This window comes from Anabrus simplex, chromosome 10, assembly GCF_040414725.1.
Source record: "Anabrus simplex isolate iqAnaSimp1 chromosome 10, ASM4041472v1, whole genome shotgun sequence".
Lineage (NCBI taxonomy): Eukaryota > Metazoa > Arthropoda > Insecta > Orthoptera > Tettigoniidae > Anabrus > Anabrus simplex.
This window is the reverse complement of record NC_090274.1, coordinates 69520785-69540717: the sequence shown is the minus strand read 5'-3', so window position 1 is coordinate 69540717 and position 19933 is coordinate 69520785. Positions and strand designations below refer to the sequence as shown.

Below are 19933 nucleotides of genomic sequence, written 5' to 3'. Positions count from 1 at the left end.
AGGTACAAGAACCGCTGGAACAACAACTTTCATCATCTTATCATGCCTCGAAGGGCAACATAGAACCCCATTCCTCAGAACATAAGGGACAACATGTTCCCCAGAAGAAAGGGTTTCCATTATCGGAGCCAGCGTCGGATCTTCACGTTGGTATTTCTCGATATCCCTAAAGAGCATGGGGGCATCCGTTAAGATGGCATTAACATCAGATAGTATGGACTCGGGAGGTGATGAACTGTCGACCGGTTCTTGGGTCTCGACGTCGTTTGAAAACATACGGCTATGTCCATCAGCGACAATATTTTCGGTACCTCTGATATGTCTAACATCAAACTGGAAGGCAGAAATACGGATGGCCCAGCGGGCTATACGACCAGTACGACGCGGCCTACCTAAGACCCAGCTTAGGGCTTGATTATCTGTCTCCAGGTCGAATTTGACATGTTCCAGATAGAGACGGAACTTCTCTAAGGCGAATAAGACTGCCAAACCTTCGAGCTCATAGATGGAATACTTGGCTTCTTGAGCCGACAATGTCCTAGACGCATAGGCGATGGGGCGCCTCCCTAGTTCAGTCTCTTGAAGAAGGACTGCAGCTACTGCTGACGACGACGCGTCGGTTTGGACGATGAATTTCTTCGAGAAATCAGGCATAGCAAGTACAGGGGCATTACAAAGTGCTAATTTAAGGTCTTCAAAAGCGGCTTGTTGAGAAGGTCCCCACTCGAATTTGATGCCTTTCCTACGAAGAAGGTTTAAGGGCGCCGCTCTATTAGCAAAGTTAGGAATGAACTTTCTGAAGAAATTCACCATACCAATGAACCTGGCGATACCTTTAATGTCCTTGGGAGGTTTAAAATCACGGATGGCCTGTGTTCTAGAATGATCGACTGATACACCATCGGGTGACACAATATGCCCTAGGAATGACATAGAGGGCTTAGCAAAGGCAACCTTGGACAACTTAACAGTTAACCCAGCCTTACGACGGCGATCGAGAACTTCTCGCAGATGATCTAGATGTTCTTCAAAAGTCTCTGAAAATACGACGACATCATCTAAATAGTGATATAAGTACTCGAATTTGATGTCGGAGAAGACCCTATCTAGTAGCCTAGTGAGCACAGCTGCTCCCGTAGGGAGCCCGAAAGGCACGCGGTTGTATTCATATAAATTCCAGTCCGTGGCAAACGCTGTAAGGTGTTTAGACTCTTCGGCAAGGGGAATTTGATTATAGGCCTGATTTAAGTCCAAGATGGTGAAGAACTTGGCCTTACGAAACCATGAAAAACAAGAATGAAGGTCAGGAAGGGGCACAGATTGCAACACCACCTTCCGATTGAGAGCCCTGTAATCAATGACAGGCCTGAAGCCGCCTTGGGGTTTCGGGACTAGGAAAATAGGCGATGAATACGCCGACTTAGAGGGCCTAATAATACCATCCTTCAACATCTGATCGATAATTTCTTTCAGAGCCTTCATTTTAGGTGGAGATAGCCTATAAGGTGGAAAACGGACAGGAATCGAATCCGTGACCTCAATTTTGTATTCAATAAGGTCAGTAACACCAAGAGTATCAGAGAACACCTCGGGAAACGACTGACACAGTTTGCGAATACTATCAGCCTGCTCCTCAGGTAGATGTCTAAGGTCTAACAACATCTCATCCTGGGTAGGCGAAATAGAAGAACATGACACAGAATTACACTTTAATAGTGGTATTTTACAACTAGAAGCAAATTTGAATGTGCACGACCTAGACTGGAGATCGAGCACAAGACCAGTGTGAGAAATAAAGTCAGCTCCCAATATAATGGGGCAAGACAATTGCTTGGCCACAAACAATTTAATTTTCCATGTAAACTTAAAAATACGAATCTTGACCAGTAAGGAACCTAGAATTTCTAATGGAGATGAATTAGCCGATACGTATTGAACAGGAGAAGAGACATAGTCAGGAAGTTTACAAACCGTTTTCAATTTAGAATACCATTCAGCCGAAATAATCGAACAAACACTTCCTGAATCTAAGAGAGCTGTTATAGGCTCGTTATTTAACTCAATCTTAAGAAAAGGAACAGGTGCGGGGGTATCCGCCGCAATCCTAAGACATTCTTTAGGGCATTCAAAAGATGAATTTGAAGGCTGATCGTCCTCTGAATTTACAACCTGTTTACCAGGGGCTGAGTCTCGGGAAGATGGATTAGTCGACTCAGCCGAAGCCACTAGTCACTTTTTATTATTGGCATAGGTAGAATTTGCACCAGAAGTTGAGCAGGAGGGGGTGCTATTCGAGTTTGGGCAATTCTTGGCGATATGTGAGAAGGCCTCACATTTAAAACAGCCTTGTGCTGAACCAGCTCCATTATTTGCCCTACTACTTTTGACCAATGGACATTTATTGCGAAGATGGTCAGGCGACCCGCAAGCATAACATTTACGGGGTGTGACTGGTCGGCGAGGTGGAGGCCGAGTGTTACTAAAGGAAGGCGGGGGTTCTTTCGCGACACGCAAGGAATCGGCGTATCTAACTCCTTCCGCTGAGACGGCCAATGCTTCAAGTTCAGAGAAACTTTGCGGGCACGCCGCGAAACACAAATATGACCTATAGGGAGGTGAAATTCCCTCGACAATAGCCTGTACAATCTGATCTTCAGGAAAATGAAGGGCAAACACCCTAGTGTAAAACTTAATGTCCTGTATGAAATCAGCCAAGTTTTCATCCAAGCGCTGTACACGATAATAGTACTTCTGAATAAGGGAGGACCTGGCCCTAGCCGGGATGAAATTAGCTAGCAAATGGGCATGGAAATCCTCAATGGATGATTGCTCGGCAATGGCTCTTACGATTTTATCAGAGAGAATACCAATAGCATACGGATAGATAATTTGCAAGATTTGGCATGGAGAAAGAGAAAAAACAAGGGCATGATCCTGAAATTCCACTAGAAATCTTAAAAATGAAATTACGTCACTGGTGGTATTAACGGAAAACTTAGAAATACCTCTGAGCAACATTGCCAATGGATGAGGCAAGCTGCTAAACCCGGGTGACATAGTAGGTAAAGGCTTCAATGGCAAAGAAGTTAATTCAGAACGGATGTTACTCAATGATGCGCGACGTTCAGATTCGTTGTCCAATGGGGCAGAGATAGTTTGAGCAGCGATGGTTTTCCTATTTACTTCTCCCTTAGCAGGTTCTTCCTCGCTACCTACATTCACTATGGTGGGCTGATCAGATTTGGGAGGAACTTCCCCAGTTAACAATTGAGTGACCTTACTAGATAATTCGGAAATATTTTCCAGGAGCGTACTAGCTTCCTTCCTCTGAACGTCATTCAGTTTTAGAGACAACAGATCGTTAACCCTATTCGAAAAATGATATAGCCTGCCTTGCACACGCTTAATTTGATTCGGAGACAGATCATTTTCATCAAAAAAACTAACTACAGAAGCTAGCCCAGTAACATTCTCCGTGATCGTGGAAAGAGAATCGTCAATTTCTTTCTCTCCCAAATTGGGGATGGAAATGGGCAAATCAAGGGACTCTCTAAGCTTGTTAGTGTCTACTGCAACCGTGCCTCCAGATTGCACATTTCTGATATTTAATTCATAGATCAACTCCTCTTTGCGCTAATAATTAAGATGGAGAACATCGCGAGGGCCTGGCGTGATGACAGAACAATTTTGAAAAAGTCAAAGAATTCCAGCAACTGAGAAAATGGTTAGAGTTCGGATCAAAACAATATTTAGCCGTCAAAAGGGGCTAAATTGAGACCCATTCAACCACGCTCTGCTACCACTTGTTACCGTGTTTTGTGGTAGTTATGCATGAAAGAAGGTGCTGGGTGGTGAATAGGTCTCAAGCTACTAAAGTGAAATTAATTTTAAAATTTAACAAGGTTATATTTTCTTTTCAAAATTAGGTAACAACAAATAGAACAGGTACTTAGTAGCCGAAACACGATTGAAGAATACATTTACATAGGTACCCCATTTGGGGCTTCAAAAGTCAGAAACATAATTCTTGAGCAATGAGCCCAACCTTACAATGAACACCATACAACAAAGGGGCCGAAAACCCCCAAACATGCCAGAAACATTTGCTTCCAATTACACCCAAAAGCCTCCTTGAGGCAGAAACACAATTTTCAAGAAAGGGCAACTTCCCCCTAAAATACAAGCCTATCATAGGCCACTCCGAACTCCACCTTTAAGCCGTCCTCAAAGGACATATACACAGGGGTAAAATACCCAACCTACTGAGGTCTGTTAAATGACAAGAAGGTTAATACATGACCTCTAAAATACAATTTGAGAGGAGGCGAACTTGCACTCCTAATACACTTTGCTTAAGACCTACTTGGCACTAGGCCGTTAATACAAGGGCTAATCCCATACTACAGAGGTGACTTAATAGCAATTTACATTACATTACGGAAGAATTGGTTGAGAAAAATAAGTTCACCTCAAGACGATGTGAGTGGGAGCTCGAGAGGGTTAAGCACTCTCTATCCCGATATGTCGTTTGAAAATAGAATAGATACCAGTTGTTTTTACATTTTAAAGGAAAGTTATATGGTGGAAGGCCTAGAACCCGCCCCGAGAGTTAAACTGCTGATCTAGCAACGAAAGAAGTTATTAATTGGCCATTACGTTGTGTTGAACGGCTGGAGAAGAAAGAGGCGCTTCCCGCCCCCTGCTGAGTACCTTACGCACTGAAAAATGGAACAGAAGTGGCCCGGAGACCCTAAAATCAGCAGTTTATATACCCTCGCGGAAGGTTCTAGTCGTTAGGGGAAAGAAAACACCCTCCCACAAATTCTTTATTGGGTAGGACCCCGCAACCGATACAAGTTGGGGGAAGATACACCAGATTGGTCAGAAATTAATAGCAGAATTTCGGGATTGGATACATTCATAACAAGGGGAAGAAAGGGGTAAATATTGCCAACTTAAACAATGACAGAAAGAAATTTAACAAGGAACAAACTCTTGAAATTAAATTTTCTCCAACAAAATAGTTCTTTGACTCCGCACTAGGTTGCACTATGGTAGATCTTCAGTAGTGTCCTCTAGAAGAGAAAGTTCACACTTCTTACTTCAAGCGAAACAAAAACACATAAAAAATGACACAGTTCTAAAACTCCAAAATTTACAGGTAGTGACATCTTCTGAGAAGGTAGAAAATTAATACCGTCAATAAAGTTCAGACTTCCTCCAGCAGAGGAGTTTCAACAGGCGCACATTTTAAATTAGCGGAGTGGAGGTGTACCGCCCGGTACAGTCACAAAGGTCTGTAAGACGCTCTCCATTCTTATTTGTCCTCTTATGGGCTGGGTAGAGGCCCACTATCCTGCAATATTTTTTCTCCTTTCCTATGTGTGCATTGAAATCACCCATCACTATGGTGGTATGATGTTGTGGGATCTTGTCCAGGGTTTCGTCTAGAATGCTCCAGTATTGTTCAGCTGCTTCTAGGTCATTTCTATTTGTGTCATTTTTGGGTACATGGAAGTTCATTACGGTATATGCCCTATTGTGGAACCTCAAAGATATTGAGGAGGTCCTACCATTAGGTGAAGTGAACCCTATTATGTGATCAATCATGCTATGATGAACAGCAAAGCCAGTGCCAAGATGCGGGACTGTCTTCATCACCCTGATGCCTGGTTTCCCCTTGTATATTCTGTATGCTTGGGATTCAAATGCATCTTTGTCCGTGAACCGTGTTTCTCGTAGTGTTGCAATCTTGATGTTATATTTGTTCAGCATGTCTAGAGTCTGTTTAAGTTTACCAGTCTTTAGCAACAAGTTGATGTTCACTGTAGCCAAGTAGGTAATATTTCTCTTTCTTTTCTGCTGTTGTTTGCATGGTGGAGTACATGAAGGTGCAGGCTCCCCAGAATCCGATGATCTCCTTGTGAGGGGTGGATTTGTTACCACCTGGGGTATTCTTTGTATTAATATTTACTTTCAAACAAGTATGTAGATGAGGCCACATTAGCGGGTGACAGTTTGTCTACTCAAGGTTGTTAGCCCTGAGGATTGAGTGTTTGGTCCGCGAGAGCTATTTTATTTCGCTCAAATCTGCCGGCAAGCCGGTGAGGACCCCCTATCCGCCACCTGGGACGTGCCACGTCGGAGTATCACCTCTCCACCTGCTACTACACCGTAGTAGGTTCATGGTATTTTTATTATTATTGGTATTATTATTGAAAACCTACAACCTGTTTTCCAGTCATTGACCGGGTCAGGGATGTAATGAATGAAGCACATATAGGCTGTTAGTACGATGGGTTTGCCACTCCCAAAGTGATTTATTAATGAATTATAGATGCTATGAAATGAGAAAGGAGAGTGTTGCTGGAATGAATGATGACAGGGAAAACCGGAGTACCCGGAGAAAAACCTGTCCCGCCTCCGCTTTGTCCAGCACAAATCTCACATGGAGTGACCGGGATTTGAACCACAGTATCCAGTGGTGAGAGGCCGATGCGCTGCCGTCTGAGCTACGGAGGCTCTTTGGTATTATTATTATTGGTCTTATTATTATTATTATTTTTATTTTTTTAAAATTTGCATATGGACCCTGTTGGATCACGCATTACATTTATGATTTGCCTTTCTAACAGACAATATTGCTTTCATTCTTTCACTGTGTGCCTGTTTCCTTTCTTCTGACCACTTAGTCCCCAATCTTTTAGGGACTTCATTCTCTGACTTTACTACCCAACTATTTATCTTGTGACGGTAAATGTTTCTGTCCAGAATAATAATAATAATAATAATAATAATAATAATAATAATAATAATAGTAATAAATGGTGTGGCTATTACTCGCCTGGTGCAGCCCTTGTAAGGCAGACCCTCCGATGAGGGTGGGCAGCATCTGCCGTGTATAAGAAACTGCGTATTATTGTAGTGAAGGACAGAGTAGTATATGGTGTGTGAGTTGGGGACAGTACAAACACCCATTCCCCGAGCCAAGGGAATTAACCATTTCATGGTTAACATCTCTGACCTGTCTGGGAATTGAACCTGGGGCCCTCTGTATCAAAGGCGACTACTCTGACCATTCAGCCAAGGAGTCTGAAATTGAAATAATGCACCGTGAGAACACTTTCAACAAAAATTGTGTGGCTACAGGTTAGTAGGTTTTGGCAACCTGTGTTTGCTTCTTAATAAGCCAGTCTGTGGCAGAGCCAGTAAATCGATAGCTGTGCCAACCCGCCTTCTTACCATTACAAATATAAGGTGCCTTTTCTGCCTTCGTCATTTTATCTGTTGAAACCTCACTCACTCACTCACTGATATATTTACAATGGAGTACCAGAATACAAACTTAAAAAATACAAATGAATGAGCAACAAAGAAACAATCAGGTAATAAGAAAAGTAGCAAATAAAATTTAAAAGGTAATATGATACATATATGGAAACAAGAATTAATAATTAAAAATAATGTGAAATGAGAAGAATGGGGAAAAGCAAGCTATTTATGTTCCACGCTCTCCTTACCTGTCATCAAAGTATAAAATACCTATTGATCGGTGGTTTTTCAGAGGCCTGCTTTTCAGAGTAAGAGACACCCTCCTTAGTCAGATATTGACCCTACCAGAAAACTTGGAAGTTCCATTGTGCAAATTATAAAAGATAGTAATATAGATACTGAGGGAGTATCTACAAATCATTCCTTTCCATCTCTTCCTGAGAACATGATTAACATTCCTTCCCCATTAACCCTGGAGAGAAGAAAATAATAACAGCATTAACAATTTAATTTCCACTTTTTGATGTTTTGAACTCCATTGAAATTGTAACCTGACTGTATTCCGGGTCTGAACGGTCACCCTCATTGGAGTACGGACGTTTTATTTCTATAATAAATCTCCGTCTCTCTCAGCTACGCATAGCAAGATATTGATATGACACATAAGTAATGGTATAGCACAGAAAAAAAACATTGTGTACAATGAAGGGGACAGCAATGAGAAGGGAAGGAAAAGAAGGAAGATGAAGGAAGTGTGTCAGCTTAAGTTAAGGAAGATTTGATTAAAGGAGGCATACGAAGAAAAAACATCCTAGTTCCTGTCAGAAAATAGTTAAAGAGGATTGAAACGTGGATAAATAAAGTTTCTTTTGAACAAGAGAGAGGTGGGAATATGGAATATGAAGGAGTGTATTTAACCAGGTTTTGCAGCTTTGGACATGTAGGGAAAAGGAGGATACAAACCATTAACAGCTTTAAATAGGAATCAAAGTCTGTTATTTTCCTGCAAGTAGGTAGCGAGCGAAGGTTTAACTTTTCCAATATCCAGTTGTTGCTCATATTTCAATAATCGTAAGTCTATCGTATGTCACCAAAATAGTTGGTCTGTTATTGGACATTATAAATTTTCCAGCTAACTCATTCCTGTTGGTCAGCGTTTTGCCCCAGTGTGCTAAGTTGGGCTCATTATCGTATGTCACATTTTTGTTTACAAAATAAGCACTGTAATTGGAATCCTGAATTACTACTCTCTGTATTCCTTACAGACACTACTGGAAGAACTCTCCAGTGCGACCAACCTGCGATGCAGAGTGTAAGAAGCGCATGGTGTGCGACCTGCGTTCAGGACGTTCGCACGATCGCAAGAATCTCTGTCAGGAGCTGGAGAGCCGTATCGACGCCACAACGAGGACGGGCTGGAGACAGTGGATCTACAACGGCCTCGCCTTTTCGTATGTCAACTATTTTGTGGGCTTCTGCTGGATTGGGGAAGCGGTGCGCAATGCGGTGGCACCATAACACATGCACTAACTCATAAAGAATGCCAATCTATTATACATTTCTAGGTGACAGCAAGTAATAAGGTTACTTTGGTGGAAGGTCCGCTCATTAACCACTGAACCACCTTGCTCCTATTTGTATTTGGTGAAAGAGTTTCTCTCTGACTAGACTTATGTGGACCAAACATATCCAAAGTGAAGGTCCATAGGGAAAATTTCTCCCACAATAACCTTTTCTCTTCATCTTTAGGTGATTGTTTTTTTTTTTTTTTTTTTTTTTTTTTGGTGTGGTGTTTCTGGTTTCTTCCTTACGTTCTTTGACTTAAAGGAAACATTATTTCAGACTTAATTCCATCTTTAATTTCTTTGTTGAATATCCGAAAATGTGTGTATACAACTTACACCTTATGAATCTTTAAAAAAATTGGAGTTAAGTGATAAAATTCCATCCTGAAAATAAATGTCTACACCATGTTACGCTGGCAATCAAGCAGTCAGCTTGCTAGCCTCTTGTACCCAGCATTGTAGGCTCGATTCTGGCCGAGATCAGTGAATTTTGAAGATGGGAAAATCCACAGTATTGAATATATTGTTATTTAGTCAACATTGACATCATTAATGGGGTAGGTATTACTGTATTACCAGATATGTTTCTGAACTCATTGGTGCATTGCACACAATAAACTCCCTGATAGTTCCGTACTGACTTACATGTACCTCTAAGAGGGAATAATTATAACGTTCCACCTAAATGACTTTACACTGTGCAATAATGGAAAAACATTTACGTACATTTTACCAGAATATATTTCGATTCATTGGAATCATCTTCACCTGATTAATATATAAAAAGTTGACGAAAGTACATTCTAGAAATGCTAAAAACAATGATATAGAAAAGAATGATGTGGGATGAAAATGTAGAAGGAAAACAGTATGGTGATTAAAATCCGCAAACAGTACATTCTATTAAAATTCATTGTTGCATTGTCAGTAATAAAGGGATAAGGTTTTTAAATTATCATATTGAGACTGTACTTTAAAAAAACTGTGATCATTTTTAAATACTTGCTAATTGCTACTAATTTTTATTTGCCAAGCTATATTTCTTTTTTTTTTACCAAACTCATGATTTTGTTTTAATATCTTGAGAAACATCATTATTGATCTGTTTTCTTTTAATTTGAAGCTGAAGAATTTTTCAAATATGTGAACATTTGCTGGTAAACCCAAACTACTACCAATTTTTTATTTATTTGCTGACTACTTAATATTTCATCCATGAAATTAGATTTTCAGCAGCAGTGGGAAATGAAAGGACTATAATGGAAGCAATCATAAAGTCCAACTCCAGTATTTGCCTGATTTCTTCTTCTTCTTCTTCTTCCTCCTCCTCCTCCTTAGCATTTGTCCCACATACTAGCGGGTTCTGCTTTTTTTGGCTCTCTGTTGTCACTTTGCACGATTCTATGCCATATCAGGATGAAGGCGTACGATTGTTAGATTTTCATGTATGTGTCAAGCCAACGCCGTCTCGGTTGTCCTTATCACTTTTTGCCATCAATCAGCAATGTCAATCCAGTCTTTGCAAGTGTTGTTTCAGCTGCTCGAAGCACATGCCCATATCAGCGGAGACAGCTTCTCCTCATCTTTTCAGTGATTCGTGCCACTCCATATCACTTGTGAACTTCATTGTTGATTGCTGACATGATCATGAAGTGTCAAGGCAGATGTTCATCGGAGCATCTTTGTTTTCATTGTGCAAGTCGCTGTTCCATCTCCTTAGTGGAACACCATTCTGCAAATTGGACGCACCACAGACGGATAAACTTAAGACTTCAGCTGGTCTGGAATCTTCTTATCACACAGAACACCAGCCACTGAACACCACTTCAGCCGTGCGCTGCTTTGATATTTCAGGATTGAGTCTTCCATCTCCAGTAATTGTCTAGCCAAGATATTTAAATGGCATTGTCTTCGGAAGGTGAACACCATTAATTTGAATTGTACTCATATCATTTAGGTCTGAGCTGTAATCCAAATTCTGCAAGGCAGTTGTAGGTCAGTCTTATTCACAGAGGCCAAAAGCACATCGTCAGCATAGAGCAAAGTCCAAGGTACAGATGTCTGTAGATCTCTTGTAATAGTATCCTTGCTGTAATGAAGAGGAGAGGTGAGATGACAGATCCCTGAGGGACACCAACGAAAACAGGAAAATTACTATATAATCCAGCCACTGATTGGGTTGTGGTAGAGAAGTATTTGCCTGATGTAAAAATGATAAACCACCATCTTCAGGGATGTGGATGGTGTGTTTCAAACTCATCATCCCCAAATACAGTCTTGGAGATACACACGCTGTTCTGCATAGCAATCTCAGTTGGTAACAGTATTAATACAGAAGTGTGTAGTAATGAGCAGATGTAACTTGAGCTAACAGATCATCGTGTGATGTTGTGAAGACTAAAGTATTTGGTATGTTTGAGTCCATATGTATATTTGTCCATTCCAACTGGTAACTTGTTTACCTTCATATCATTGTTAAGTTTCCTATTAAGAAACATTTCTCTTGAGGTGGTTTGCTGTGAAGTTATTGTGATGGATTAATTAAAGTTCAAATATTGATATTAAATTGAAGGAATCTAGGAATATTGTCTACTAATTTGGAAGAGCTTATTTTTCTGATTGGCATTCTTTATGAGCCGATCATGTACAATATTATTGAATTTGGATAAAATAGAAACATTCTTCTCTCATTAGAATTTAATTATGAAGAGAGACAACTGCCAGTCATTTCCAACTGTCGAGAGTTTTATTACATTATTAAATGGAAGAAAGAGAGCAGGAACTTGCTTTCCTCTGTGTGCTGATATAAAAAATGGCCGTTTCTAATTTAATACAATATTAATGAAGTATTATCCTACCATTCTTTTAAAATGAACCATATAAATTTATCTAAAAAGAAAGATGTGATTTCTAGGACCCTTAATTAATCATCATCAGTTTCCTTTTTCCAGCTGACACCAGGTGGGAAGGTTCCTGCTCATAATTATTATCAAATAAGATTAGACCAAGCAATAAAACAAATATCATTTCAGGAGCTACAGTACAACTCCATTGGTGATCACAGAGAATTTCTGGCAATTTTAGTATTTAAAAAGAAAAATGTCATTAATTTGAAGAAATAAGATTTTTCCTTGAAAAGTTATGGAATACTACTACTACTACTACTACTACTACTACTACTACTACTACTACTACTACTTTGACTTAGTCTTTTCCCCACAGCTGCAGGGTGGGCATTTTGGATTGCAACTCTACATAACGTTCAGTTCAAGCTGAATCATCTTCACGTTGGTGACCATTATATCTTGCTACCATTGTCTTGACCTTCCATGGGGATGCTTGCCTTTGACGGTGAAGTTGTCGGCATCATAAGCAATTGTACTGGATTCTGCTAGGAAGAACTCCCATTTTTGCTGGATCAAGTCGTTGGATATATAATCAAGGAGAGGAAACTCCAAGAGACCAGCTTAACTTGCACATCTTCATGGTGTGGAGGACACTCAGAACCTTTGGTGACTGGCCAGCTCTCAGCCCCATACAATAAATTAAGGTGGATTGGCGTATGCTTATGACACAAAACTCCTGCAACTCATTCCCGTCTGAGCCAAGCTGCCCACCCTTGTTCTTCAGGCACGATTATAAATATAGGTAGAAGATTGGCTTTTACTAGGTATTAACTGTCAACCTTGATGGTGAATGTGTTCTGAACTGTTTCCAGATATTCAGTCTTCTTAACATTTAGACACAGGCTAAATTGCTCAGATACTCATGCCACCTACGAGTACAGCCTTGCAGTTCCCCTACGACGGTAGCTGCCAGCAGAATGATTTTGGCAAACAGCAATGTCCAAGGAACACTCCCATGCAGGTTATTGCTAGATGATCGCCATAAAAAGTATGAAGAGCAGCGGCGACACTGCCGATCACCGATGAACTCTGACTGTCACAAGGGAAGCTCCTAGAGAGGTGTGCTGCGCAACTCACTCTGCTACCAGTGTTCAACATTGAAAACTTCATATCTGGTCCGTATTGAAAGGAGATAACATACAATGATCACAACATTTTTTATTATCATCATCATCATCATCATATTAACAACATATTATGTACTGAAAAAAAGATAGATCAATCAAATTTCCCTCTATTGTATGCTACCAGTGTTCTCATAAAGAAGCCAGACCCAGTCAATGAGCAACTGTCCACCAGAAATCACTATTATTCTGGCTTATGAGTCATTATACAAATTCGTATTATAATAATAATAATAATAAACAAGATTATGATGATGATGATGATGATGATGATGATGATGATGATGATGATGATGATGATGATGATGATGATGATGATGACAATGACAGACAGGGCCTCAAAACTTCAGAGCACTAACATGGGACTAATATTGGATCACTACAATACGCAAGTAATGTAATTGAAACATTACAAAACAGTTATCCTACCCTAAGCGCTGTATGCATCAGAAACCTGAACTTTAGGAGGTCATTCTAAAATTGCAGATATTGAAAAGCAAGAATGTAAAATTCTTAGAAAAATTTTCGGCCCCATACAAGAAAATGGAATGTGGATCAAAAGGCGAACTGTACACCTCTATAGTCACAATACTGTATGGAGGAGACGTTTGACATTTTTTGAACACATTTTAGGATGGATAATAATAGTCTCACAGAATAATAAATTCTCAAAACAGGAGAAGAAATTGGCTGGAGGGAACAAGAGGGACCTGAATGAATTGAACATCGGGGAAGACATCGTGAGAAATCTCTAAGTCTTCAGGACCTCAATAAATAAACACACATTTGTGATGAAAACTAGCAGCAGGACTGATACAAAGTGGTCAGAAGAACAGCAGAGGCAGCACAGGGAGTTCATGAAGAGATTTTGGAAGAATGGAAAGGCAAAAGTCATCAAGCCAATGAACAAGTTCCAACGTGCTCTATGAATGGACATAACGGAATAATAATAATAATAATAATAATAATAATAATAATAATAATAATAATAATAATAATAATAATAATAATAATAATAATAATAACAAGAGAGTAAGGCCAAAACAGACACAATTAAATGTATTGGTGAAATCAAAACTAATTTGTAACAGGCAGTAATTACATCAAAAATGTCCAAAACTGGGTAATCTTAAGATTTAAAATTCGCAAATGGCAAGTTGACGAAGAGGAAAGACCAAAGAGAAAGATCGGAACAACCTGGTCTGAAGACAGGAAGGAAGTCCACAGTAAACAAATGAAAGAAATATGGGCACAAAGGAAGGCAAACACATGCCTCGCTAAGTACTCTGCGTAGTCCTAATGGACTTATTTGCAAATATATATAATAATCAAAGAGAAAAAAATAGGTACTTTTTTCAGAAATACAAGCAAGAATGAGTCAGAAAATGGAATACTAGTGAAAGAGAAAAGGTCAAGAACTTGGGAAGGTGAAGAAAGTTGTATAGAGTGTATTATAATTAATAGCGCAAATTGAAACAGATGTAAGTACACGATAATAGAAGCAGAAAAGTCTTAGTAAACGTGGGTCCGCAAACGAGCCTTTCGCGAGATAATTTAGAATTTGTGGTTGCCGGTCACAATTGATTTGACTGTTTGTAAACGTCATCCTAGTTAGGAAAAGGTACCAATACAACCTTATGAAAAGTTATTAGATACTTTGTCAGAAGTACAGTTATTTTTAATTAACAAGAAAGCAGTTGACACTCTGAACACTTCCTTTACGAGTAAGTACAATGTACAGTCATTGTAACATGTAATTTTAACATACTAAATACGACTATTAATTATAATACACCATGTATAACCACAGCCATTAGATGACTGGAATAATAATAATAATAATAATAATAATTTTCCCAGATGGCCAGATTTCTAACATGATACCTATGCCATGGAAATCTGTTTTCCCATCCATTAAAATTGCACCCAGGAATGTAAGGCAGATTCCTTATCTTTCATCAACCAAGATAGCTAGATTTTGTGGAGTGATATTTTGTCATCTTTCTTGATTCAGTCAGCCATAAAATCCCCCGGAATTGTGTTAAGAATCAGCTGATTGTCAGCCTTGGATATCAGTTCACAAAGGAATTAATGATGTTTTGTTGACATATTTTAAAATATAGTGCATTTGGAAATGATGAAGTTGTACATAGCATGGCATGCAGCTATTCTGCATGCTTCATCTATAGTGATGTCAGAAGCCTTTCAGAATGTGAACACTCTCTTCCTTGATAACATTCATGGAGGTTCAAAGCTTTCTTACATTAGAAATACATTGCAGGAATTGTGTTCGGTACCTTTATAGCTATTGAGTCTCCTTTGAGTCAAACGCATAGAAGCTTAGAAAATTAGCAGTATTTTTATATTAACAACTTCACTGCCAGTCCTGTACAACATTTTAACTTAGCAGGTCACTACGTACTTAATAATCATCTGCTCAGTATTTCACGTGAAGTTATGCAGTTCTTCTTTGCCTTGTCATTGTAGTTGAAGGTCCTTATAATATAATCTAGGTACTATTTTTAAAACTGAATGTCCTTCATACAGTATGTGTGACAGTTATAAAATATTGTCTAATGATATAGCAAAATGTTATTGCTTCTTATAAATGATGTCATCTTGGTGGTAGCGATAATTCCTTATTTAAACTCTGGAACCGTACACCTGTGTTTCAGGAACACTAAACGTACACCGGGACACTGAGTACCCCACAGAAGAAACACGTGTTTTACACATTTGGACTTAAGATTTATTTCAAAATGCAATTAAATCAGTGAAATGGATTATTTTCAATTTGTGAATATATATATATATATTTGCTAATTAGAACAGGTCTGTAATTGCTGGTAAAAAGGTCACATTAAAAACAAATTCTGCCTTTTGGCTTTTGCTACTACTCATAAGGTTCACTTTGCAAAATTTGGCCACAACTCAAGTATTTGGTTTTTTACGTACGAATATATTTTGTTTGCTGCAAATAATAGTGATTTTTAGACTCTTTGGACAGCTGTTACATATTCCAGACCTGAGACTGACTGGGTAGCGTAAATACCATTTTTTACACAATAGAAAGGCAGATTCCTCTGAATGTTGATGGGATTTCCAGTCCTCGCCATACCCAGGATTTCATGAATTCTTATGCTAACATGAAAATAAGTTCATCTGAAGCATGACAGGAAAATATATATTCTATCACATATTCTTCTTCATCAATGTTTATTTAATCATCATCTAGAGCATCAACAAAATCATCAAGGATATTAGGCTCAGATCTATATGATTTTGGTAAAATCTGTTCACCGCCTCAAGGCAAACAATTTCAAATTCTAAAATTAAAATTCAGGAAACTCAATCATCAAAAATTACCAGTGTTTCACCCAGAGTGCAGCATGGGCTCATCAGTTGGATACTGCACCTTTTCCAAGACACTGGCCGGCTAGCACGCCAGTAGCGACACCACTGCAAGCCATACAAGTGATAAGCACACTCTGGGCGAAACACTGGTAATTTCTGACGATTGAGCTTCCTGAATTTTAATTTTAGCTATCTCAATCGGAAGCATTTTTTTAGTCAATTTCAAACTCTCTTAATGCTAAGTACAAAGGTACATGTTAAAATATGAAAAACCAATCTGCCTAGAAAGAAATGAAGTTTCATTAACTTACACCGGGGAAGTGTGTGCCCTAATGTTGCGAACACCAAATTACCGCAAATGAAAAATTTCCTGGGGTACTCAGTGCCCTGATGTACGGATCCAGGGTTAAGGGAAACACAACTAGATTATCAGCCCATAAAACCACTGTTTGGTGAATGGGACAATTATGCCAGAACACATATCAGTTATGGCAAAAAATACATCATACTCTTGAAAATTTTAGTCAAGTTGTGTGATAGAGTATCATAAGTAAAATTAGTGGGTTTTTATCTGAACTTGAACCATATTTCTTCATTTCATCCACGAGTGAATTTCTAAAGAGATTCCTGATCATACAAAATTCTTATGTTTCAGATCTTGATTACTAAATCTTAAGAAACTTAATATTAAACAGTAGGTTTTTGTCCTCATATAACCTCACTTAAAGTTGTAGATCATTTATGATGAGGGAACATTCATGTTTCTTGTGATGATTTTATAAATAAGTTAAAATTCAGAAAATGACTGTGAATAATTATATTCCATTCTTAAGTATAATCAGGTACCATATGTGACATATATGTTAAATTTTTGTCCAAAAGACTTAGAATTTGAATGTTGACAGTTTGATGATATCATTTTTGTGATTTAAATTTAAGAAAACAGGGCCAAGGACTGAGATTTATACACAGTTAAAGGCTGTAGCGCAATTTGGTTAAGATAAGGTGATATACAGAGAACACAGGATAAAATCTTTTTATTTGTTTTATGATAATGCAGTCAAAATGCTCAGCTACTTGTTTGACTGGTGAGCATGGAGGACTTCACTTCAGAGGGTCTTGAATTTGATTTCTCATAGGGCAGGGATTTTAGCTGCATCTGGCCTTAGGGGTTGGGTGTTAATATTAGACTAAATAAGCACCTCTTCGTATAAACACAACACATCACACTGCGAACCACTTCAGTGTATTCGTCCCTCCAGATAGAGCTAAGGCCAGGAAGAAGATGGTTACGACAACTTCATGATTCAATAGTATAGAATTTTGGATTTGTAACATTTGTAGTTTTTTTTGTGTCTCCATAGAATTAAAAGTTTGCTCATCTGCTTGTGCCTACTGCGTTAATATTGATATGTTACGAGGAGGTGCAGTTTTGCTGTTTGAGTAACCTTTTTGTGATTGGCAGTGAAAGTGTTAAATCTGATTGCTTTTATTACATGAACTGGTCGTTCTGAGGGTAGGACTGTGATATAGGCTACAGATGTATATAATTAGAAGATAAATACTGTACTAGAGAATATTGTTGATTAGAGTATTCAAGATGAGAAGTACTGTAGTCTATATGAGTTGTTAAACCAAAGATAGACTAAGGACCAAGTCTTTCTGGCCTCTGTTGCTGCTAATTCATTAGTTAGTATTTCTAATTTGCTTTGTTATCTCTTTCCTAAGTTAGTTATTCCATGTTAATTGAGTAATTAGAATTTATAAACTCTTTGGAGGTATCCCACAGCCCTCTAAAACATTTCTAAGTATGTACAGATACTAACCTTGGTGTTGGGGGCCTTGACCTTCTCTGTAACATCCCTGTACAAAATTCCTTCTCTTCCAGAATATTACACATGCTGTTGTGTTTATGAAATTAAATATAAGGGTATGGTATTGTACTAGAATATAAGTAAAGCACTGTGCATGATGTATGATCTACTGGACAGATGATGGAAGGGATAATAGCTCTTGTTTCAGGTATTTACTTAAAAATGAAATGACTTTTGACCGTAAAGTAAGAGGTGCTCACGCTGGGCATTATGTCCTGCGTATGCTATTTAACCACAGTGAAGCTTGGGCAAAGTTCTCCCAATTACTTTTGATCACTGCAGCGATACCAGAGTTTGAAATGGAGGCAGAAAATAATGAGAGAAAGAAATCCATGTCATTTTCAATTTACGTTGTAAGAAATAAATTCTTTATGTTCATTGCAGTTTTTGTATTTCGACTGGATACAATAAAGAGTTAGGCCTACAACCTCAAATATTTTTATAATATACGTAACGTAATGAATTACAATTTTCAATATTATATGCAGCCAGTCCCTGTTATGAATGGTGTGAAAATATCGCTCATGGGGTCGGTTGGTGCATGCATTTCAGTGGGTTTGGCAGACTGATATCTTGTAGCAACGGCTGGCTCGGTGAGGAAAGCAACGGGAAACTACATCACTCCTCATTTCCCTAGTATGCCTCTTCAGTGACGCCTAGGCTATTTATGACAGCTGTTGGCAGAGCTGCAGAGGATCAAACCAGCCTTCGGGCTGAATACCCAACATACATACATCTTAACACATTGTTGTCCGGGCACGTGCTGCTCCATTCTCTCCTGTGGACCGGCAACAGAAGCACACCTATCATGAGAATTAGGATGAAATATAAGTACCAGTAAATCCTGAAAATGGTTCTAGGACTCTGTTTTCATCCTTATTTTTCCATCCATCAACCTCACTGTCAACAGATTTGTCTGAACTGAATGTCGCACTTTCACTTCCGCGCGTATAAATTTGATGTTGACGGACACACATCTTCACAATCACTAATGCTTACACTTTCGCAATCACTAGGGACATCAGATAAACTACCAGCATGAAATTCTCCAAATATTTCATCATCGTTCAAGCTGTCTTTGTTACGGCGCGCCATGCTTACATCTGACAATACACTCGGTCACACGGTACTGAGTGTTATGAAACCACACTTCCTGTGCCGAAAGCATTATCAAGGAAAGAATATATCTATCTAAATTATGATTAACAAAGACTTTAGTTTGTAAACAACAATAAACATTTTGACTAATAAACGGCAGAGATGATAAAATCACACAAGAATGAAGCAATGTGAGAAAACATTAACTTACATAGCCGGTCGCCCGCGCACCAATACAAAACTATGTTAATTAACATAGCCCGTCAGTAATGTGTTAAGAAGTGCTTTAGAAACATTTCTGATAGAATACAGAGTTAAGGTGGATAAGCTGGGACTTGTGGTTGCTTAGGTTTAAATTATCTGATAGACTCGCCAACAATGCAGTCGTGCTTACTGGGAATAACATCAGTCAGGTTATTTATTTGAAGGCATACTGTATATCTATTTGGTAGGTGCACTTAGATTGTTCTTGTTGTACTTCAATCTTGGATAGTAAATATCTATGTCCTCGCTCGTGATGAAACTCTCTCACCATTTAGAGTCTTGCGATTATTATCGGATGCCTGATATGATAAGTTTGAAATACTATTTTCAGAAATTCAGTGAACAGGGAAAGTCACATAACACTTCAATGCTGTACAAAATCAAGCATTAAGCTCGTTGAATTATGTAAATATATTACATTTTGCTGAATGAATAACAGGAATTTTACTTCTTTAACCGAATTACTGTCATTCCCA

General features: G+C 38.7%; 1 protein-coding gene across 1 annotated transcript in view; it reads left to right on the top strand.

The window, feature by feature from the left end:
* The window catches only part of LOC136882159 (sphingomyelin phosphodiesterase), a 365024-nt gene that overhangs the window by 300494 nt on the left and 44597 nt on the right, over positions 1 to 19933 (top strand). Inside the window, exon 13 of the mRNA XM_067154709.2 lies at positions 8538 to 8723. Coding sequence (XP_067010810.2) covers positions 8538 to 8723 — 186 coding nt within the window. The remainder of the gene's footprint in view (positions 1 to 8537; positions 8724 to 19933) is intronic.